The sequence below is a fragment of the Bison bison genome, unplaced genomic scaffold (genome assembly GCF_000754665.1).
Source record: "Bison bison bison isolate TAMUID 2011002044 unplaced genomic scaffold, Bison_UMD1.0 scf7180017864533, whole genome shotgun sequence".
NCBI lineage: Eukaryota > Metazoa > Chordata > Mammalia > Artiodactyla > Bovidae > Bison > Bison bison.
The window spans coordinates 9,554,282-9,579,121 of NW_011495082.1; the positions used below are offsets into that span (position 1 = coordinate 9,554,282).

Below are 24,840 nucleotides of genomic sequence, written 5' to 3' on the forward strand. Positions count from 1 at the left end.
TTATCCAACTCCAGTATTTTCTTTCCCCTATGATAGCATCTCCCCATATTAAACAGATAGATTTTTTTTTTTTTAGTTTTTTTTTCTTTTCTTTTTTTTTTAATTTTCCGGGCCGGCGACCAGGGCAGGGCTCGGCCTCGGCTCCGGCTCCGGCTCCGGCGCTGGCGGGGGCAGCCTAGGAAAGTATTTTGACTTCACTGTGACTGTACCAAATATGTTCAAAAGAAATAGTGGCAATGAATGTTTAAACAACACCTGTCAACTAGAACAAAAATTATACAGAGAGCTACTGCTTACAGAAGTAACAGCTACTTGCTAAGGTAAAACAGTTTGAAATGGAAAGCAAAGATGTTCCAGTGAAAGGAACACAAAACTACTAGCTAAAATGAAATTAGCTCTTAAGGTTTTACATATTCTAGAGAAAAGGAAGAACACTTCCGAGTTGAAGCAGGCAGATTATTAGTCTTACGTGCGGCCACATGACACTTCTAGCAATGTCACCAATATTCTATCCCATAACGTTACCTCCCAAAAAACCGGCACCCATGAGGTAAGCACCAAAGCTAAGCTCCAAACACTGAAGTTTTATTAACGTTTGTGTTCCCAACACCAAGGGCAATGACTGGCATACGACTGCAGAGCAAACGATAAATGCCACAATCAACCCACAGTCAGTAAGGACCTGTTGTCTGCCTAATCACCGGGTTTTCAAGATTGGAAACAGACTTTTTAAAGAAATACTTATAACAGTGCAGTGAAAGCAGGTATGGCATTCTGAGATAAGGAAAAAAGTACCTGACTCCCAACTCCATCCGAACAAGTCAGACAAGGCTGCCTAAAGGCATGCTTATACTGAGTTACAGATGCACCAGCAGAGGAGGTGATAAATCAGACCAGACACAGCAAATACACTAAGGAGCAACTTCTCTTAAAATGTCAACATTCTAGGTTACTACACGTTAAGTCGTCACACATTTGCCACTGACTAGTTCCCCATCTTTGGCTTTCCAGCTGAGTCTCTCAGGTATAAATTATAAACTGCTTGGTGGCATTCATATGTGAATCAGAAAGAAGACGGCTGCAGTACTTCTGTATATATTAACAGAAACAGATTCACACGTGTATTAGTCTAGTGCTGAAGGAAACAACCCCTCCCAGCACCCCTGCCACCTCCTCCTTCTTACTGTGAGTCTAAAGAGCCCATCCACCTTCTTCTGTATGAGGGTTAGTTCTGCCATGGCCTCCACCCCTGCTGGGCTCGCTAGAAACCTAACCTCTCAAGGGCATCCTTCACCCCTTTAGACTCTCATTCTATACTGCTATCTATTTCCCCCAGGCTTACTCCGTTCTCTCCCTCCCACTGTCCTGAACTCTTTAGTGCAACTGCTGACACTCCTGATGTGAACAGCCAAGGTCCCTAGGTTCAATCTTTCTTTGAACTGCACCAAGTTCTGTTGCAATGAAACTGGGCTGTGGCCCTACAGATCTTACATGCTGCAGCTGATTTCTTTTCACGTTCATCCCACGTATCACAGGCCAGGAGCTAAGACAAGGGTTTCCGTTGCTCACATTTGTCACTTGTAATATATTCTTCTTCTGCTCCCCCTCCTCCTTTAAAAACCCCAGCACCTTTGAAGATCAAACCACCAGCTATACTCTAGAAAATATCCTTCTTGTTGCTACCATCTACCAACCTCCTAGGAATCCCCTTTCCTTCAGTGAAAATAGGGTATCCCTCCTCTCCACTTCAATTCCAGTAATCATTCTATCAATCATGCAGACGACCCAATGAATGTCAAGGCCTCTCAGTTACTTACCCTCAGTACTCAGCCATCCAAAACCTGGGTTTCCAGCATGCACCTCTCCTAGCCTCCCAGTTCAATTACTGCAATGGTAACAGTTCTTTAACCTCTATTATGACCAACTTTTTTCTAATCTCACCTCCCTCCAACCATCACCCTACTTCTCAATTCTCATCTCTCATGTCCCAGCTTATACCAGCTTACATCACTGTCGTCATTCCCTTGCAAACATCCTCAACTCCTTTGCCTCTCTTTCCCCTCAGCTTTCTTACTACCTATATATTGAATTCATCTTGTCCATCTCCAAGCCTGAGAAGGGTGACATGAAGGAAGACACTACACAGCTGAATACACCAATCTCACTTTAGTAACATGAAATTTTCAAAAGGACATTGACTACAGTCGAGTAATCCTGCTAATCCTTACTAATAAATTTCTTCTCTCATGGCGAATGACAACCATATCATACCTTCTCAGCTTATCCCTAAGAGACAGGAGCCATCAGAGGGGGACATTTATCTTCCCACCACCACCACCCAATCTACAAACCTGATGGCTGTGGATCTGTATCTATCTTCCCTGCTGTTTAGACAGAAAAAGTGTCAAAGGCCCTCCTCTCAAGCTCTGGACCCCATCCTCACTCACCCTCCCAGGGACTGCTCTCCTACTGCCAGCCTGCATCTCTCCTGCACCTTCAGTTCCTCCTTCTGGACACAAACATTTCCCTCAGCACAGAAAGGACCTTTAGAATCCTAATACTCACAACCACACACCAAGCGGATTCTCCCGAAGACATACCATTAAAGAAGGAAAACTTAAGTGTTCCATAGTACAATCCATCAAAAGACAGCTAAGACACATTGGGGTTTTGGGAACTTGGCTTTGACAAGTTACCAATAGAGAGAAAGACAAAAGTAAGTGGTAGAAGTAACTTATCCTGGCACAACCACGCTAATGGTTCTACTAACAGGCCTGACCACTTTTGTTGTATTTAGACACAAATGATTCACATGTTACAAATCAGTGGTGCTTACAGCTGTGACCTTTTCTGTCCTGGAAGGAAAAAAAAAATATTAGTTACCTTACAATGTTTCAAAGCTTCTTTGTATTCTTTGTTTCTGATTGCATCTCTAGCACTTTTCAGAGCAGTCTTTACTTCCTTGCTGGACATTCTGTCAAAACAAAAAGCCTGTTTATACTTAAATAAAGGCAAAGGACTATTCAAGAGGACTATATACTAATTTCAGCCTGAATGAAACTACAATGATACCTGCCTAACTATAACAGTTCCAACAAATTGAACAAACTTAACCTCTGAAAAAGGCACACATAATTCCTTCCACATGGAGCATTCTTTCCCCTTAAAATAAACATATTTTATTATGTTTAAAAAACAGAAAGTCAGATCATCCCTTCAGATTTTTACTCAAACGTCACTTCCTCAATGAAACCTTCCCTGGCCATGCTATTTAAAATTTTAACACTTTCTTCTTCCAATTCCCAACTACTCAATATTCCCTAACTATCTCTTTAACACTGCATTTATTTATCTTCAGAGCACTTAACACCATCTAATATATTATATACTTATTTATTATTATCTGTTTCCCAACCCCACCAGAATATAAGCTCCATGTAGGCAGGGATTTTTATTCTTTTGTTGGGTTGTTGCTGTTGCTCAACTGCTGTATCCTCAATCCTTAGTATCTGACAAACTGTATATATTAATAAATATTTGCTGAAATTGCATTGTATTTGAATTATATGCATTCTCCGTATAGTAGGCTAAAACACAGATGATCTTATGGGCCAGGACCCAAAGCACACACCAATCTCAATAGAATTCTATACAAAGCAAGTACTAAAATAAATCCAAGTCACAGAGTAAAAACATTAACACAAATAAATTTCAGTAACTATGATGTAAGTTTAAGAAAGCATTCTGTTTTGATGTTAGTTTCTATAAAATATAAATCAGGATTTTAACTTTTTTCACAGTAAGGATTTCTTTAGGATGACAGTAGTCTAGTATTCCTTGTAATATAATATTCTTTGAAGAGAAGTAAACGTAATGTTTATACTTAAATAAAGGAAAGGAATATTCAAGAAGACTGTATACTAATTTTAGCCATAGATATTTCAGTTTGTACACAAAATATTCACTGAAGATATATTAGTATAATATTAAATAAACTAACATATTTTAAGATGTCACAACTTATTCCATTTACCAGTAAACCAGCCAAATTCAATCACAACTTGATCTTGAAAAAAGAAACATTTGTATTTTTTTTGCCAATTCCATTGAACTCTAACCTCAAGAATGTAAAACAAAGCTACGTACATATTAGGTAATTATAGATCACTGACGCTCAAGGTAGCAAAATGAACAAAGAAGATGGCTCACTAGGTAATTATAGATCACTGATGCTCAAGGTAGCAAAATGAACAAAGAAGATGGCTCACAGACATGATAGCTGACAGTTCTTTACATCCAAACAGGCTGAGGCACAAGCGTAAGATGAAAGAAATTTAAGAAGCCAGAGAATTAAAAGAAATCCTTTTGACTTAAAGAATTTTAGATTCAAATAATACAAAAATTAAAATATTAAAATATCAATTTATCTATAGCCAAAACGAGACTTCCTAAATAGACAGAAAAGGGATTTTTTTGCTTAGTTACAATAATTAGACAATTAAAGCAACATATCTCATGTGCTCTTATTTTGGACACTGCTCTGTTAGCTGAAATGATATTGGCATAAATTTACAGATGTAAAACATCAGAAGGATTTTTATACAATCTGCAAATCTTGCTTGAAGCAACCAAGTCTGTATGCTGATGCAACATTATATTTCTCACACCTAAGTTATCTTTGGTAGATAAACCTGCAGACTGAAAGAAGAGAATGACAGGGATGATGACAACTAATCTGGACCAACAGAAAGGGATAAAAAGAGACATCCAAGAAGAAAAAAAAAAAAAAAAGAGATACCCAAGTTAAAAAAGAACAAAAAAAGTTTCAAGATAAGACCAAGCAAAAGCAATCAGAAGAATGCAACTTTTCCAGGACAAAGATCACCATCTTTTCTATCACCCAACATACAAGTAAAAGCACTTCTGAACAAAGCAGAACCAAGCAGCACTAACACAGCACGCAGCTCCCAAGCTATATGTTGCCTTTGACAGAAGACACAGAAAGGAAGGCCTCTGCTCTGAAGAATATAATCTCAATCCAGAGAAAGACCTCAGGCACATGAGTCACTGAAGAATCAAACTCTAAACTAAGGCTAATGAGTGCAAGTGCGAAAGGAGTGTAGAAGACAGAAGTGTGATGTGAAATAATCAACCGCTACGAGGTAGAGAAAGGATCTGAGAATGGAGGGAAGAAGGACAATTACTACAGCCAGAGGCACTGCATTAGCAAAGTCGCAGAGAGAAGAATGACTGTAGATTGTGTAGGAAACAATAAGGAAGCCAGACTGAATGGAAGAGGAAGGACTTGTTGAAGAACAGAAGAAAATTAGGCTGGGTAGGTAGAGCACCAGTTTACATAAGACTTTGAAAATGAGACAGACAAATCTGGACTTATATGGAGCAGCCAACATAGATCTGTCAAATGCCTCGAAGTGGGTTATTTTTAAAGACCATACGAGACAAAGTCTATTCTTCTCTTGGGGGCCAATTCGAATGTTCAATATCCTTCTATAGCCTGACATGTCTTCACAGGTAATTACATCTACTCTTGCTATACAAAAAAGGTCTTAATGACCCAGATAACCATGACAGTGTGATAACTCACCTAGAGCCAGACATCCTAGAGTATGAAGTCAAGTGGGGCTTAGGAAGAAGCAGTACCACAAACAAAGCTAGTGGAGGTGATGGAATTCTAGTTGAGCTATTTCAAATCCTAAAAGATGATGTTGTGAAAGTGCTGCACTCAATATGCCAGCAAATTTGGAAAATTCAGCAGTGGCCACAGGACTGGAAAAGGTCAGTTTTCATTCCAATCCCAAAGAAGGGCAATGCCAAAGAATGTTCAAACTACCGCACAATTGCACTCATTTCACACGCTAGCAAAGTAATGCTCAAAATTCTCCGAGCCAGGCTTCAACAGTACGTGAGCCGTGAGCTTCCAGATGTTCAAGCTGGATTTAGAAAAGGGAGAAAACAGAGATCAAGTTGCCAAAATCTGTTGGATCACAGAAAAAACAAGGAAATTCCAGAAAAACACCTACTTCAGCTTCACTAACTATGCTAAATCCTTTGACTGTGTGGATCACAACAAACAATGGAAAATTCCTAGAGATGAGAATACCAGACCACCTTACCTGCCTCCTGAGAAACCTGTAGGCAGGTCAAGAAGCATCAGTTACAACTGGACATGCAACAATAAACTGGTTCCAAACTGGGAAAGGAGTACATCAAGGCTGTATATTGTCAACCTGCTTATTGAACTTACATGCAAAGTACATCATGCGAAATGCCAGGCTGGATGAAGCTCAAGCTGGAATCAAGATTGCCGGGAGAAATATCAATAACCTCAGATATGCAGATAACACCACCCTTATGGCAGAAAGTGAAGACAAACTGAAGAGCCTATTGATGAAGGTAAAAGAGGAGAGTGAAAAAGCTGGCTTAAAACTCAACATTCAAAAAATGAAGATCATGGCATCTGGTCCCATCACTTCATGGCAAATGATGGGGCAACAATGGAGACAGTGACAGACTTTATTTTCTTGAGCTCCAAAATCACTATGGGCAGTAACTGCAGCCATGAAATTAAAAGACTCCTGGTCCTTGGAAGAAAAGCTATGATGAATCTAGACAGTGTTTTCAAAAGCACAGACATCACTTTGCCGACAAAGGTCCATATAGTCAAAGCTATGGTTTTTCCAGTAGTCATGTACGATGTGAGAGTTGGACCACAAAGAAGGCTGAGCAGCGAAGAATTGATGCTTTCAAACTGTGGTGTTGGAGAAGACTCTTGGACAGCAAGGAGATCAAACTAGTCAATCCTAAAGGAAATCAATCCTGAATACTCACTGGAAGGACTGATGCTGAAGTTGAAGCTCCAATACTTTGGCCACCTGATGTGAAGACCTGACTCACTGGAAAATACCCTGATGCTGGGAAAGACTGAAGGCAGGAGGAGAAGGGGATGACAGAGGATGAGATGGTTGGATGCCATCATCGACTCAAAGGACGTGAGTCTGCGCAAACTCTGGGAGACAGTCAAAGACCGGGAAGCCTGGTGTGCTGCAGTCCATGGGGTCACAAAGTGTTGGACACAACTGAGCGACTGAACAACCAACTTGCTGCAGTGGAATCCTCTGTTCTCCTCCTATCTCTTGTTCATTTGATTTGGCATTTAGCATAACAAGATAGCACTAACACCTTCTCTCTTCACCAAAATATAATGCGTATATATAAATAAATATTAGTTTCAGGGGATTATATTTTTCTGAAAAACAAAATAATCTGCCTTTCTAGCCCTCTTTCTAGCCCTGAAAATGTTTTCCTCTTTTTTAGGAAGTGTTATGGAGAACGAGGAGGCTCATTCACTCATTTTCTTCACAAAGCTTTATACAGCACTAATCATCTACCCATTTTGCAGAGTAAAAACCTACTACTCACAAGGATTCCACATAACCTCATATTCCTCTGTTTGGGATACTTCCCTCTATTCCAAGCATTTCCAACACTTCAAAGAAAACCCCAGCCCTTTTACAAGTGTCTTTAGTATTCTTCCATAGCCCCACAGACTTTATCCTTATACCTCTCCTCCCATTTTTTATCCTCAATCTCAAGAAAAGTGTATATTTAGCACATTCTCACTCAATGAAGGGTGTTTTTTTTTTTTTACTACCACTAAAAGGGTTTTGATTCAACATATCAAGCATAAAAATCAACAACTGCACCTAATAAAAAGTTACAAAGTGACAACCATGCCAAAAGACAATGATATACCTCAAAACTAACATTTAGATGACAGGTAGATGAACTGATATGTCCTACACACCCCAGCTAAAGCTATGAAAATTGAAGCCACATTCAGCAGTGCCAGAAACAAACATTCCTCAAAGCAAAAATAAGAAGAAGAAAAAAAAATAGTAACGATAACAACAATGGAAGTTAATTACAGAAAAGCAAAAAAATGACACCTTTAAATCTAATTACAAAAGTCTAAAGGTGCTTTGTGATGACCTATAGTCTGGGATAATAACCCACACCATTTAACCATCCTTCTCAAAAGAATCGGTAATATCAGTCATTGAGTAAAAGCAGAGTCTAACTGCCTAAGATTTAGCACTCTAGACACTTACCTTTTACCTATTATCACAAACTATCTTCTTTGTCAACTGAGTTTCAGATTGTTCCTTAAATGTTTATCCATCTAGATTAAGTAAAACACAGGATAGTTAGGCACATGAAAAAGGTAACATACACCACCCAAAACATGTTGAATTTTTAACACATCAGATTCAGGTTCAATTTTCATAATTTATAATTTAAAACATGAGAAATAATTATGTACAATTTTCCAATTTCTTTCTTTCCCAAAAAGATATTAATTATAATTTCCAAATTTCTGAGTTGGTCTAAACTGTGTCCCCATGGCCTCAAGGTGACAAAAGAAACTTCCATAAGCAATCACATTTGGAAAAAATTACAGAAACTCAAAATACACTGACTTCAATGTAAAAAACTGAGCCAGAAGAGAATATTATCTACTTCTACATTTTGTTTTAAATCTAGAACAATTAAGGGCACTTGTGTGTGGGTTAGTCGCTCAGTCGTGCCCGACTCTTTGCAACCCCATGGACAGCAGCCCACCAGGCTCCCCTGTCCCTGGGATTCTCCAGGCAAGAACACTGGAGTGGGTTGCCATTTCCTTCTCCAATGCATTAAAGAGAAAAGTGAAAGTGAAGTCGCTCAGTCGTGTTCCACTCCTAGCGACCCCATGGACTGCAGCCTTCCAGGCTCCTCCGTCCATGGGATTTTCCAGGCAAGAGTACTGGAGTGGGGTGCCACTGCCTTCTCCGGAAACTTGTCTTAGTAGGCCGCAACCCTCACCCCTCCGGAGCACATCACTGCACGGGAAAAGCGGGGAACAGGACAAGGCAGGCTAGAAATACTTTTCGGGAGAAGGTGTTAGAGGCGCCTCACGGGACCCGCATCCCGCGTGAGGCGGTCCAGACAGACAGACAGACGCCCAAGGAACCGCCCGGTTTAGCTTCAGTGACAGACAGGCTGCCACCCCACCGTCTCCCAGTCTCGCCTGACACTCTGCCAGGCTCGCCCGGCGCCAAACCGGCAGCCCCCGGCACCCTATCCTTTCTCGCTCTAGGTAACAATTCCACAGGCCGACCGGCTTCAACTTCTGCAAAAGGCGACAGCCACCAAAGGAAAAAAAAAAAAAACCCACCTGAGAAAGGAGATGCTCCTCTACCACAAAACGCCCAAGCTCAAAGCACAGCGCATGCGCATTTCACCCCCAGCCATCGATCACATGACTGGAAGTGGCTGGGGCAAGTTTAGTTCTCTCGGTATTTGATTAAAAGGTCTTAACGAGAGTTGAGAGACGGGCGCTACTCCTGTTCGCATGCGCTCCCCTCGAGCCTCATGGGAGTTGTAGTTCTGTGGGTAAAAGCAATCCCCGCCCTCCTCTTCTCCCGAGGAACTTCCTAGAGGGAGGGGGAGGGGGTTCAGCGCCCGGAGGCCCAGTAAGCGGAGATGCTGCCGCTGTGGGTGTCGGTGGTTGCAGCCTCAGCGCTGGCAGCACCAGCTCCCGGGGCAGGTGGGCAGAGGCGGGGAGCAATTCAGGCTTGGCCCGATGCTCCTAACGTGTTGCTAGTCGTGAGCGACTCCTTCGTAAGTATGGAAAGGCAGGGGAGGGGGCGCCCTGCTGCACAGCCGCGATTGGCCCAGCCCTTCCCCTGCTTGCAGGCTTCGGGGAGCAGAATCTGAGACTTTCAAACACGTTTTATCCTGATGCAAAGCAAGAAATGCATTTTACCTTGACGCCCCGTACAGACCTACGTGCACTACATAGATATGCATGTAACGCACATAAAAACATGCTTTAGTAAGACGCAGTCCGATTCGCATCTTAGCAAATTTTTTTTTTTTTTCTTTGCTGGCCCATTAAATTACTAATAAATTTTCAGTCCATATCCCCGCTTGATTCACTTGTGGGGAAAAATAACATTCTGCATCAACGTAAAAGCCTGTTAGCTTTCCAGCGATCAATGTACTTTTATTACCCAGTTGTCTGATAATCTGTTAGTGTTGATTTATGTTCGTTAGTTGACATAATTTGACCCATTCTCCTATATTCCGGATAAACTGTATGCGTGTATGTGTTGTTGTTGTTTAATCCCAAACTTAAACATTTTTTGTAACTTTCCCAAACCATCAACTAAAAAGGATACAAATATTAACATTACCTGATATTTTTAGTATTATCCATGATATTAAAACTACTGCTTGGACAAATGTTTGGTTACTAAATATAATGTTAGTTTATTATGACAGGGTGTCACTGTGGTCAGGTAGATAGTTGGTGTTAAGTATGTCTGGCAGCAAAGAGCACTTTTAATCATTACGTTGTATTGCCTTCCTCATAAAATAACCCAGGATGATTAAAGTTACGTAATCTGGATATACCCCTAGAATTTATTGAGAATATTACTTAAAGTAATCTTTATGATTATCTAAACTTAGGATCCTAACAGGCAATCTTGGAGAGTAACAAGAATGAGTTTATTATCAGTGCTCTTGAGATTAAAGGGAAAGGAAGGAAGCAGGATCCTGCAAAAAGAGAACTGACTGTTGCCTCAGCTGATCTTGTGCGTAGTTCTCAAACTAGCATGATGCTTCAGAGCTGTTTCCAGTTTGGGGGAGGAGACCAGGCCTTTCATGTTGGACGGCCATTATTTGTGGAATGCACCCAGAATGGGGCACCATTTGGAGCAAGACAAACTACCTTCAGCAGAGGCAATCTTTCACTCTAAAGGGAATCTGCGTGGTGTGTCACAACATCCTGGAAACTTCCGAAGATGACTAAAATATTTGGGGTTTGTTTTTAGTATAGTATAAGCACATAGATTTTTCAATATGTGTGTATGTAAATTTTGATGCAGATTAATATCTCTTATGAATATAGAAGAAAAGGTCCTGAAAATACTAGCAAGTCAAATTCAAATATATATAGAAAGGGTTATACACCATGGCTAAATGTGATTTATCCCTGAAATGTAAGGTGGGTTTAATGTCTGAAAACTAGTCAATGTGATAGACCATGTTAATTGAATAAAGGACAGTTAACAGGTGATCATTTCAATAGATGCAGAAAGAGCATCTGACAGAATTCAATAACCCTTCATGATAAAAGCACTCAACCAAGTAGAAATAGAATTTTTTCAACCTGATTAAGAACACGTGCAGAAAATCCACAGTTAATGTTATTGTTAACTATAAAAGACTGAGTGTTTTCTCCCAAAGACCAAGAACAAGACAAGGCTGTCCATTCTTACTGTGTTTATTCAGCAGTTAAGCTGGCAGTTTTCTAGGAAGGGAATTAGACAAGAAAATGAAATAGAAGTCATCTAGATTAGAAAGGAAAAATGTCTCTATTTGCAGATAACATAACCTTGTATAAAGAAAATCCTAGGGAATCTACTGCAAAACTTTTAGAACTAATAAGTTAGTCTACACGGCTGTAGGATGTAAGATCAATACATAAAAATCAATTGTATTTTTATACCTTTGATGAACAAACGAAAAATAAAATTAAGAAAATAATTCTATTTAAAATAGTATCCAAAATATAAAATACTTAGGATTAAATATAACCAAAGAAGTTCAATTCTTATACTCTGAATCAAACTATAAAACATTGTTGAAAGAAATTAATGAACACCTAGATAAGCATGTTTATGAAATTGATTTAATATTGTTAATATAGTAATAATCATCAAATTGATCTACAAATTCTATGCAGTCTCTTCAGAAATCACTATGACATTTTTGCAGAAACAGAAAAAAACCATCCTGAAATTCATATGGAAATTCAAGGGACCCAGAATACCCAAGGCAGTCTTGTAAAAGAACTACAAAATTGGAGGACTTAAAGTTTCTAACTTCAAAACTTACCTTCACTTCAAAACTGTAGTAATCAAGATAGTGTGTCACTGGTATAAAGATAGACATATAAATCGATGGAATAGAATTGAAAGTAGAGAAATAAACTCTCAAACTCTCATTTGATTTTTCAATAAAGATGCAAAGACCATTTAATGGGGGAAAGAATAGTGTTTTCAACAGATAATGCTGGGAATACTGATTATCCACATGCAAAATGTCTCACTCCATTTTTAAAAAGTAGCTCAAAGTGAACTGATGAATTAAACATAAAAGCTAAAACTATTAAACCCTTAGAAAAAAACATGGGTGCAAATCTGTGACTTTGGATTAGGTAGTTTGCACGCATGCAAAGTCGCTTCAGTCATGTCTGACTCTTTGCAACCCTGCCAGGCTTCTCTGTCTATTGGATTCTCAAGGCAGTGGTTTGCCATTTCCTGCTCCAGGGGATCTTCCCGACCCAGGAATGGAATCCGAGTGTCTTATGTCTCCTGCATTGGCAGGCCAGTTCTTTACCACAAGCACCACCTGGCAAGCCCTTGCTGCTAAGTCACTTCAGTCGTGTCCGACTCTGTGCAACCCCATAGACAGCAGCCCACCAGGCTTCCCCATCCCTGGGATTCTCCAGGCAAGAACACTGGAGTGGGTTGCCATTTCCTTCTCCAATGCATGAAAGTGAAAAGTGAAAGTGAGTCGCTCAGTCGTGTCCGACTCTGTGCGACCCCATGGACTGCCGCCTACCAGGCTCCTCCGTCCATGGGATTTTCCAGGCAAGAGTACTGGAGTGGGGTGCCATTGCCTTCTCCTGGCAAGCTCTTAGGCAATTTAAAAATGGGCAAAAGATCTGAACAGACAGTCCTCCAAAGAAGATATGCAAATAGTCAATAAACATATGAAAAGATACTCAATATTGTTAATCATACGGAAATGCAAATCAAAACCACAATGAGACACCAGTTCACATCCACAAAGATGACTATAATCAGAGACACACTAGAGCCATGAGAATATGAGAGAAATGCAACCTTCATATGCTGCTGGTGGGAGTGTAAAATGGCGTAGCTACTTTTGAAAACAATCTAGCAATTCCAAAAATGTTTAACATGAGTTTCACATTGATCCAGCAATTCTACTTCAAGGTATATATCCAAAAGAAATAAAAAACATATGTCCACACACATATGTCCACACAAAAACTTTTACATAAATATTAATACTTCCAAAAAGTGAAAACAACTCAAATATATATCAGGTGATAAATGGGCAAATAAAATTTAGTAATATTTTTCAACAATAAAAAAGAAATGCAGTATTGATACATGCTGCAACGTGGATGAACCTAAAGTCATTACGCTAAGTGAGAGAAGCTACTCAGAAGGGACAACATACTGTATGATTCCATTTGTCCAAAGAAAGCAAATCTACAGAGACAAAAATTAGAGACAGACCAACAGTTACCTAGATTCGGGAGAACAGGAGGATTAACGCGTGACAGTTAAGGAATACTAGATTTCTTTTGGACATGATGAGAATGTTCTAAAATCGATAGTGATGATGCTTACACAATTCCCTAAATATACTAAAAAAAAACACTGAATTGTATAAATTAAATGGGTTAGTTGCATGATGTGTGAATTATATCTTAATAAACCCATTTTTTAAAAGAGAAAATAAACACCTCAGCCTGAGTCTTAAGGGCATAAGGGCATAAGCATCCTCTCTGCCTCCCTCCTTCACCCCTGCACCTGTGCTGTTTGTAGTTTTCATGAGGTTTCGGGAGTGCTATACACAGGACTGTGTAGTAGTGTCTAGTGAGGCTCTCATTCAGTCTGATGAACAGATCTGAAAAGAATGCTCTAAACAGTCTTGCTTGATAATAAATCAGACAGTTAAGATTACTGTTATATTCTTTCATTAGATTGATGTCTTGAAATCTAAACATCACTGGTTTTCCCTGGCCCAGAATAAGGAGTTGCATACCAAGTCATGAATATTCTTTGGAAGGACTGATGCTGAAGCTGAAGCTCCAGTACTTTGGCCACCTGATGCAAAGAACTGACTCAATGGAAAAGACCCTAATGCTGGGAAAGATTGAAGATGGGAGAAGGGGATGACAGAGGATGAGATGGTTGGATGGCGTCACTGATTAGATGGACATGAGTTTGAGCAAACTCCAGAAGTTGGTGATGGGTAGGGAAGCCTGGTGAGCTGCAGTCCATGAGGTTGCAAAGAGTCAGACACGACTGAGCAACTGAACTGAACTGAACCAAGTCATGGCTCTAGAAGGAGCAATCCAGATCACAGAATTATATCTACCAAAAAGCTTATCCATCCCAAGGCGGGAAATGCCTGCCTCCCAGGAGAGTCAAGAATAATAGCAGAATTCAAAAACTAAGGCAAAAGGCAATTGGTATCATTTCTGACACTTTTATGCAGAAAGCCAATTCAGTTCAGTTCATCCTCTGTCATCCCCTTCTCCTCCTGCCTTCAGTCTTTCCAAGCATCAGGGTCAGTTCTTCTCATCAGGTGGCCAAAGTACTGAAGTTTCAGCTTCAGCATCAATCAGTCTTTCCAATGAAAACTCAGGACTGGTTTCCTTTAGGATGGACTGGTTGGATCTCCTTGCAGTCCAACGGACTCTCAAGAATCTTCTCCCAACACCACAGTTCAAAAGTATCAATTCTTTGGTGCTCAGAAAGCCAATTAGTGGGTCTCTTTTTCTTTTTTAAATGCCCAGTTTTAGGGTACTCTATTTGTTTAAACAGTAGGAATGGCCTTAAGATAATGAAAGTTATTCTGAAAACCATTCTGGAAGATTTTCTCTCCCAACTAAAATGTGCTAGAACTGTACTTAGACCTGACTATTCATTGTGAACTACAGTACCACATGATGGAAAACTTACTTTCTCTGTGGTTTTCATCAGCTAACCATGTTAAGATCCATTTCAGTTCAGATTGAATTACTATGTGAACCACCTCCCATTGATACCATGAGCAGTGGTACCACTTTAGCCTCTTTTTAAAAGTATTTGCTAGTGTGTAAAAACTACATGAAGTTAAAAAGCCAAAACTTCTAGAAATGTTCAATATCTTCTCTAATAATATAGTTTTGATCTTCATTTAAAGTATTAGTATGCTTTTGACCTTGAGAATATGTGTAGCATAATTTAAATATTTTCTCAGAACCTAGTCAAATATAAATCATTCCATTGATGCACATAATCCAGGTTTATTAAGTTTTACAAAAATGCAGTGTTGAATTTTGCACATACTGAATTTGTCTTTTGTAAATTATACAGCTCTGAATTAAAGACTTGTTTCATTTCACTCACTGAATATTTATTGAGTGCCTTTATATCGTAGGCAGTAATCTTTACATGGACCACCTTTTACATATTCTGTGCTAGAAACTTCCCGAAGTGAGGTAGTTATCCCCTCCCCCATTTGCCATCCTTGCTATTCTGCTATTTAAAGATACCTGCTTTCTCGTCTGCTTTCCATGGAAATGAGTCAAGAAATTGCTAACATGAATTACAGACACACTGCTGTATCCATTCAGTGGTCATTACACCCGTCTGAATCTAGCCTGCAGGACTTAGAGTCCAAGCCTCACTGTCTGAATTGTATGGCATCCCAGTGCTTCTGCTATAAGACCTCCTGCTCCATCCCTCCAAAAGGATGAACCTGGGTGGCTGGGTTGTCTAGAATCCATCCAGTGGCCACAAATGGTTATCATCCCCCATGTCCAAAAGATTGAAGGAATAAGACCTGTAGGCATTTGAGTTTTATCAAGATAAGTTTCCGAGAGTTTGAATTTATGGATTTAGTGAAATTCTTACAAGGGTAGAGTGTGCACTTTTGTCCTGGGCTCCCTTGCTCATCATTCAGGAAATCAGGAGTTACTTGCTTAGTATTCAGTGGTTACTTCTGCTAGAAGTGGTATTTATTTCAACATATAAGCATGCTCTAACTTTCCCCATCTTTTAAAAAATCCTGACCTTAATCCCACATTTCTCCTGTATCTAATCCTCTATTAGCTAACATCCATCCCATTTTTTTTGTTTTGTTTTGTTTTCCTTTGCAAAAAAAATACTTAGAAGTGGTTTCTCCACCTGCCATCTCACCTCCCATTCTCTCTTCCCTTTCTGTTTTAGGCGTCCATTCTTACGACTCCATTGGAAGTGCTCCTGTCAACGTCACCAGCCACCAATTCCAATGTGCATTTTCTGACCTTATTTACATACCCTCTCAACACAGCTATTCCGTCTCTCTTGACACACTGTCTTCCCTCAGCTTTCATGAGACTCAGTCTCCTGATATCTTCCTCCCTCACTAGTCATTCTTTCTGTTTCCCACTCTGCCTTCTCTTCTTACCTGGGACTCCTCAGGGCTTCTTTCTTTCTTTTCTCTCTCTCCCTAAAAGCTTTCACTGTCTCACAGTTTTCAATGACATGGATATATTAAAGCCTTGTTTCACTAGGATAGACTTCTCTGAGCTCGATTCCTATCTGTACCCTAATTTATATCTCCATTTGGAAATCTCAGACATCTCAAAGATGTATGTATGTCCTGTATTTTGGATTAGCTCACTTTTAAACTGTATTTTATTTACAAAACTACACTGAAAACATACAATAGATATAACTCCAGGACTGGAACATTCTTTTTTCTCTTTTTTGCTCTTTACCAAGAAGAGTTCTTCAATTCCCAATTCAATTCCAAAATAGGTATCTCCAACCTAAACATCTCTTCCAGTCTTCCAGCTCATCTCTCCAGCTGCCTAGTTGTTATCTCCGCTTACGTCCTGCAGGCATCTCTATTTGAATGGGTGACCCTCCTCATTCTTCAGCTCTCACTTCCCAGAGAAGCCTTCCCTGTTCACTCTTACCAAGAAGGTTTCCTTTGTTGTTCTGTATCTTTAGATTTTTTTTCAAGGCCATATAACAGTAATGGTATTGTAATTATTCTTGGTTTATTCTTGGTTTCCCTGATGCTGGGAAAGATTGAAGGCAGGAAGAAAAGGGGACGACAGAGGATGAGATGGCTGGATGGCATCACTGACTCAATGGACATGAGTTTGGGTAAACTCTGGGAGTTGGTGATAGACAGGGAAGCCTGACGTGCTGCAGTCCATGGGGTCACAAAGAGTCGGACCCAACTGAGTGACTGAACTGATGTTTTTTGCCTCTCCCACTAGTCTATAAGCTTCATGAGGCCAGGGACTCTATTTTTATTCACCATTGTATCTCCAGATCTTTCATAGTGCCTGGCACATACCAAATACTCAACAAACATTGGTTCAGTCAGTCCATCCCACTTTCCATTAATTTCTTTCATTTATTTTCTGTATTCAAATGGATCTAAGTCTCACACAACATGAATTTACACTATTATGAGCCAGAGAATGATAACACTTTGTCTACTTGTTTTCATTATTTGAAGGTTCTTAGGATCATATTGAAGTTTTTTGCTACTTGTGAATTTTTTAAAATATTTATTTATTTGGCTATACGGGGTCTTAGTTGCAGCAGGCAAACTCTTAGTTGCGGCATGTGAGGTCTAGTTCCCAGCACAGGGATCAAACCTGGGCCCTCTGCATTGGGAGTATGGAGTCTTAGCCTCTGGACCACCAGGGAAGTCCCAACTACTTGGGAATTTTATGGTTAAAATTAAAGGAAATTATTTTCTTCTTTTGCGATGTAATCAATGCTTCATAAACAATTAAATTTCTTTATTCCAGGATGGAAGGCTAACATTTTATCCAGGAAGTCAGGTAGTGAAACTTCCTTTTATCAACTTCATGAAGGCACATGGCACTTCCTTTCTAAATGCCTACACAAACTCTCCAATCTGCTGTCCATCGCGTGCAGGTACGAACATGCTTAATTTTACTGGAAGTAGCCCCACCCTGAAAATGTTTTCACACTTTAAAAGATTATACTCCAAAACAGGATAGTAAATCATATTTGGCATCTAATAAAAATTTTTGAATATATGTGAGATGTGTTTCAGGGTATGTAATGGGTATTGGGGGTTTCCCTCATGGCTCAGCGGTAAAGAATCGGCCTCCTAATGCAGAAAACGTGAGTTTGATCCCTGGCTTGGGAAGATTTCCTGGTGAAGGAAAAGGCAGCCCCTCCGGTATTCTTGCCTGGGAAATCACATGGACAGAGGAGCATGCAACTCCATGGGGTTGCAAAGGGTGAGGCATGAGTTAGTGACTAAACAACAACATTGGGTACTGGGCTTTTTTAAGAGTAGAAATTTTATCACCTAAAATGATGTTTAGTTCAAGTCTGTTGTTTCATTTCCTTATGACTGGTGACTAAGAATCTCAACTCTCCAGGCAAATTCGGAAATGCTTATATTTCCTAGAGGAGTTCCATTTAAATTTTTCAGTAAGAGATAAGTAGTTGGGAGGGGATTGTAAAGTATACTAAGGAACTGAACTGAAGGAGTGTTAGTCACTCACTTGTGTCTGACTCTTTGCGACTGCATGGACTGTAGCCCGCCAGGCTCCTCTGTCCTTGGGATTCTCCAGACAAGAATACTGGAGTAGGTTGCCATTCCGTTTTCCAGGGGATCTTCCCAACCTGGGGATCGAAGCCAGGTCTCCTGTATTGCAGGCAGATTCTTTAGCATCTGAGCTACAAAGTAGTAAAACTTCTCAGGTATACCTGGAATTTTCCGTATTATTGCAGATTAGATATTTTTTCCTTCGGTCTCAATTAACCTCTATCCCAAATCTACCTGTTTACTTTTATTATAGTAATTTATGAAATAGGCAGTTAAGTCATGACTAACTGAAAAAAAGAAGAAATTGACATTTTTATAAATTCTGTTCTCTGATAGAGTTGTCTTTCTCTTCCACTTTATGATGGTTTGCACTGGAACTCACAAATAGCAGCCAATGATTTTCTTTTGTCCGTTAAGTTCCTGACATCATATTCTCCATGATTTGAGCCACATGTTTTTATTTTGTGACTACGTTTTCAGCACTACCAACTATATAATCACTGATGATTAAAAGAAACCTGAAGTGTATTATAAATGATGTTTCCATGATGAAGGACCAGATGTATTACAAACACTTTTGTTCACTTTTTGTTCTTTATTGAGCAAGTGGAATGAGAGCTGTACTGGGGTGAGGTGAGGACTGGGTTCCGGTCCTCAATGGACTATGTCAGGCGCGCCCCTCCGTTTCCTAATCGCAGAATGCTTTTATGCGCTGTGTCCTTCACAGGGCTGTTCTAGCATCAAATGAGATAATGGATTTTAAAAGTGCTCAAGGAACTCTAAAGATTTCAGAAATGTTAGGTGATCCTTTTCCTGGAAGAAGTCTATTTTGAACACTTAGAACAAAGAGAAGGGAATAATCGTAATAAAAACTCACATGTATTGCATTCTTACTGCGTGCCTGGCCATATTCTAACTGCCTTTGCGGGTCTTAATTTATATAATTATCCACATTGTCACAAAGTGGAAATTGTTGTTATAAACATTTTGCAGATGAAAACTAAAGTACTGGAAGGTTATATAACTTATCAAAGGGCTAGCAGTGTTGGGATTCAATGCCAGGTGATACCCTATTCCACTTCTCATGAAGAAAGCATTTTGTTAGATGAGAAAAGGATTCAACCCTACTACATGTGTACACAGAAAAGGGAAAAGGCTTTTTTTCCCTGCTTTACTGAGATATAATTGACATAAAACACTGTGTTAGTTTAAGGTATACACCATATTCTAGAGAGAATAAGAACATTTTCATGAGCTGAATCAGTCAGATCAGGTTTATGTGCATCACACAGCACTTATAGCAACATATAGCCATAGTGCTACCTCCCACAAAAGCAGCAACAATGAGGTAACTACCAAAGCTAAGCCCCACACACTGGGGCCTTACTAACATTGTGTCCCCAGGACCAAGGTCAATGACTGGAACATAGCTGCAGAGCAAGTGATTTTTTAAAAAGTACAAACTAAGCCCAAAGTTAGTAGAAGAAAGAAAACAAAGATCAAAGTGGAAATAAATGAAGCAGAGACTAAAAGCTCAACAGAAAAGATAATAAAACTAAGTTTGTTTTTTTTTTAATGGACAAATCCTTAGCTATACTTTCCAAAAAAAAAGAAAGGACTCAGAAATTAAAGAGGAGACATTACGACTGATACCACAGAAAGGTATTTATAGCTATGACCTTCCCTCTTAGAAATGCTTTTTGCTGCATGCCATTTGTGTTGCTGTGCTGTATTTTCATTTTCATTTGTCTCGAAATCGTTTTTTCTCTTTTCTTCTTTGGCCCATTGGTTGTTTAGGAGCATGTTGCTTAATCTCCACATATTTGTGAGTTTTCCAGTTTTCTTCTTGTAATTGGTTCTAGTTTCATATCATTGTGGTCAGAAAAGATGCTCGATTGATTTTTAAATTTCTTAAATTCTTAAGAATTTAAGTCTTAGTAAATGTAATTACTCAGTCTTGTTGTATGACCTAATATGATATTCCTGGCGAATATTTCATTTGCACTTGAAAAGAATGTACTTTCTGTGTGTTTGGATGGAATGTTCTGAAAACGTTAAGTCCATCTGTTCTAACAGGTAGTCTAGTGTTTCCTTTTTGATTTTCTGTCTGAAAGATCTATTTGCTGTTGAAAGTGGGGATATTGAAGTCCCCTAGTATTTGTGTCTATTTCTCTGTTTAGTCCTGTTAATATTTGGGAAAAGATTTATTGACTAAACAATCATAGCTGTAGAAAATAAGAGAGAAGACATAACTAAAAAGTACACTTAACTTTTTTGTGGCAAGCCGGTAACAAGACAAGAAACAAGGAAAATCCTTGGGAATTTTGGGAAAATGAGATCTGTACGTCATTTGACCAACGTGGAAAGTTGACCAATAAATACATAGTGATTATTTTTATGATTGAAAGAAACTCAAGTAAGATAGGCTTTATATTTAATTGCATCTATTTACCTTAAACAACCTGACCTGTAAGCCTTAGAGATTCACCTGTAAAGCGGAAATAGGAACTCATTTCAGTTTTCCCCTGAAAAAAACGAGGTAGCAATCAAAAATGTTAGGTAAAACACCTAATGCAGGTAATATCTTAATGCAGAGCCTGAGCTCTGAACTAGTCATCTCTTTTCTCTCTTGGTATAACTGTCTCAGTCATCAAAATAAATTGTTAAGCTTTGTTTACACTGATCCCATTTTTTTTCCACCAGCAATGTGGAGTGGGCTCTTCACTCACTTAACAGAATCTTGGAATAACTTTAAGGGCTTAGATCCAAATTATACAACATGGATGGATGTCATGGAGAAGCATGGCTACAGAACACAAAAATTTGGAAAACTGGACTATACTTCAGGACATCACTCCATCAGGTAAAAAATAAAATAAAAGTGATTCTCTGGCGGAGAATGAATATGTATACATATGACTGATAGCCTTTGCCGTCCACCTTAAACTATCTTTACATTGCTGATCAGCTAAAAGTTAATCTAAAATTAAAAGTTTTAAAAAATGATTTTCATAGACAGCCCACTACTGTAATACATACATGTACCCTTTTTGACTTCTGTTATTTCTCCGCAAAGCTGAAAGTAAATCTCTTAACCTCTAGATTGTGTTAATTTGGCTAAATCTTTAGCTTTCTTTAACCTTCTTAAAATATTGAAATTACTTATATGCTAGTAATTTTGTTTTCTTTAAACATTAAAGGTCTATAAAATTGTGTAGTCCATGAGTTATTTTGATTTATATATACAATGGCTGCTTTATTTACTTTAAAATTTGTTTCATAGACTATAATCTTCTTGTTACTTGCTTTTGTCAGTTCTCTCCAACTTTAGTTTTCTATTGTAATTTTTTTCTTTCATTTTACTCAGTCCTCAAAATTAGGCAACCAAGCATAGGCGGTAAGAGTAGAAATCTAGAATCAGATTGCCTACTTTTGAATCCTAGTTTCTTGGTTTACTACTAACCAGCAGTATAATTTTAGGGCTATTATTTAAGCTAACTTCCTTAAATTTAAGTAATTTTTTAAATAAAATTTAAATATTAAATAATGTTATTTAAATTTCTTTGTGGTGAATTCTAAATGAAATAGTATGTGCTCTTTTCATGGAGTTTTACCAGTTTCTCTTTAAAATCCTTCTACTTTTTAGAAAGTAAGGTTAATCCAAAGTCAGATACACCCATTCATATTATCATATTTGAAATTTTTTTTTGTTTTTGTTGTTTCCTCAGTCAGTCCAATAATGAAAAAGAATCTAAGATTGAACGCAATGTACTCCGTATCACTGTCGCACTCTGTGTGAGATGGTTAAACTTTGATCTAAGTGTTATTCCTCAGTGGGATAATCTTTCTTGGCGTGCACAGATCCTGTTTCTCCTTTGTACTACTTTATTCCCACTGCCATCATAGTGCCTGTACATTGTAGACACACAGTTAAATGTTTTGGTTAATGAATAAATGAATGGAATAAAAAGTTATAGCTTATTATTTGATAAACAATGATATTCTATTTTACCTAGGGTTAAAATCAATAAAAGGAAAAGAGCTACTTAAACATTGATATTTGGGAAATCAAAGATGGTTTTCAGTGTAATAATTGCTTATAGCATATTTTCATTTACTGATCCTCTCACCAGAGCTTCAGTTCAGTTCAGTTCAGTTGCTCAGTCATGTCCGACTCTTTGCAACTCCATGAATCGCAGCACACCAGGCCTCCCTGTCCATCACCAACTCCTGGAACTTGTTCAAACTCATGTCCATCGAGTCGGTGATGCCATCCAGCCATCTCATCCTCTGTCATCCCCTTCTCCTGCCCCCAATCCCTTCCAGCATCAGAGTCCTCTCCAATGAGTCAACTCTTCCCATGAGGTGGCCAAAGTACTGGAGTTTCAACTTTAGCATCAGTCCTTCTAAAGAACACCCAGGACTGATCTCCTTTAGAATGGACTGGTTGGATCTCCTTGCAGTCCAAGGGACTCTCAAGAGTCTTCTCCAACACCACAGTTCAAAAGCATCAATTGTTCCGTGCTCAGCTTTCTTCATAGTCCAACTCTCACATCCATACATGACCACTGGAAAAACCATAGCCTTGACTAGACGGACCTTTGTTGGCAAAGTAATGTCTCTGCTTTTTAACATGCTATCTAGGTTCAGTTCAGTTCAGTCACTCAGTCGTGTCCGACTCTTTGCGACCCTTAGGAAACTTAAATAAACTGTCAAGACTGTTTGTATTCCTGCTGTATGTGCCCACATATGGCACTTGACTGACACATAGGTTAAGGCTGCTGTGAATGGCATGTCTGCATGAGTTACAGCACAGTATCTTTCAGATTTTTCTGTACAAGTTTAAAGACGAGTTTCAGGGGGGGAAAACATATCTCATGTTGATGTTTGGTAGAAAGCAACACAGTACTGTGAAGCAATTATGCTTCAATTAAAAATAAATTTTAAAAAAAGGTCTCTCACTATAAAACATCATAAATAGGTGCATTCAGTGTTTTTTGATAGACTGACTCTCAAAACTAGTTTTTATAACATTGTGCTACCTTTACCACTGAAAGTGGTAAAGCAATTTTTGAACCTGTTTGTATTTTCAGCCAGGATTACAAGTCCCTTTAGTTTATTGCTCCAATTCTCTTTCTTTTCTCGACATCATGTGATGCTTTCTTCTTGTACCAGTTTAGGGACACTAATCCAGCTATGTGTCCCTTCCTGTATATACTACACAACATCAGACTGGGAACTTTAAAGGCTACATGCTTGTTTCTTCCAGACAACTGTTAAACACGTGTTGGTGGTACCATTCGTTAAGATGACACTAACTATAAGACCAGGGCAAGTTATTTATCTACTCAGGATGCCAGTTTCACTGAATGAGTGTACACTGCTGCTAAGCTGCTGCTAAGTCACTCTGTGTGACCCCATAGACAGCAGCCCACCAGGCTCCCCCATCCCTGCGATTCTCCAGGCAAGAACACTGGAGTGGGTTGCCATTTCCTTCTCCAATGCATGAAAGTGAAAAGTGAAAGGGAAGTCGCTCAGTCGTGTCCGACTCTTCACAACCCCATGGACTGCAACCTACCAGGCTCCTTCGTCCATGGGATTTTCCAGGCAAGAGTACTGGAGTGGGGTGCCATCGAGTGTATACTAGATGACTCTAAAAATTCTTTCTTTCTGAAGTTCTATGACCTCACTGGAGTACGGTTACATGGTTTATAAAATCCTGATATTAATCTGCCCTCTCACATTATAGGTGTTGTGCTCATAATAAGTCTAATTAGGTTCAAATTTTCTGTATCTTCTTAGCAATTGAAAGGAAACGTGTACTTAATTCTTAAGGTGTTTTGATCACTTTCTCTATGGGGTAAAGCTTTTGTCATTGAAAGGTTGTTGTTGAATCACGCGAATACACCGGGATTCTTGGCCCCCCGGAGGAGAAGAATTCAATCCGGGGCCAGAGACGAGGCTTGATCGCTCAGAGCTTTTGTGTAGTAAAGTTTTATTAAAGTATAAAGGAGATAGAGAAAGCTTCTGACATAGGCATCAGAAGGGGGCAGAAAGAATACCCCCCTGCTAGTCTTTAGCTGGATGTTATATAGTCACTAGCAGTCTGTTAATGAAAGAAAGCAATGTCTTAAAATTCAGAATGGCACCAGGCCCCTCACCCATAAGATGCATTTTGGGATAAATGGTTTATCCTGGGCCATAAAATGATTAACTTGAATCTTGAAGAAGGGCAGACCACCATACAAATAGTTTCATTTACATAGATTAGGGGAACAATATCCATACTGGTTTGTCAAGTAGGTTCTGGGCCAAGAGGCAGAACCGACTTGGAGACAGAGTTTGGGGTAAAGGCATAGTACATTAGCATAGAGA

The 24,840-nt window shown here is 39.2% G+C and overlaps 2 protein-coding genes across 5 annotated transcripts in view; one reads left to right on the top strand and one right to left on the bottom strand.

Moving 5' to 3' along the window:
* TTC37 (tetratricopeptide repeat domain 37) overlaps positions 1 to 9,314 on the bottom strand; it is a 100,844-nt gene extending 91,530 nt beyond the window's left edge. For 3 of the 4 annotated variants that reach the window (XM_010831944.1, XM_010831945.1, XM_010831942.1), the window contains exons 1-3: positions 9,233 to 9,314; positions 8,130 to 8,200; positions 2,884 to 2,974 (exon numbers count right to left, since the gene is read on the bottom strand). In XM_010831944.1, coding sequence (XP_010830246.1) covers positions 2,884 to 2,973 — 90 coding nt within the window. In that variant the 5' untranslated portion in view covers position 2,974; positions 8,130 to 8,200; positions 9,233 to 9,314. Of the gene's footprint in view, positions 1 to 2,883; positions 2,992 to 8,129; positions 8,201 to 9,232 lie in introns of all 4 variants that reach the window. The other variant, XM_010831943.1, reaches the window with a different exon arrangement.
* Positions 9,315 to 9,487: 173 nt separating this feature from the next.
* The window catches only part of ARSK (arylsulfatase family, member K), a 57,457-nt gene continuing 42,104 nt past the window's right edge, over positions 9,488 to 24,840 (top strand). Inside the window, exons 1-3 of the mRNA XM_010831946.1 lie at positions 9,488 to 9,678; positions 17,690 to 17,819; positions 21,169 to 21,328. Coding sequence (XP_010830248.1) covers positions 9,541 to 9,678; positions 17,690 to 17,819; positions 21,169 to 21,328 — 428 coding nt within the window. The 5' untranslated portion in view covers positions 9,488 to 9,540. The remainder of the gene's footprint in view (positions 9,679 to 17,689; positions 17,820 to 21,168; positions 21,329 to 24,840) is intronic.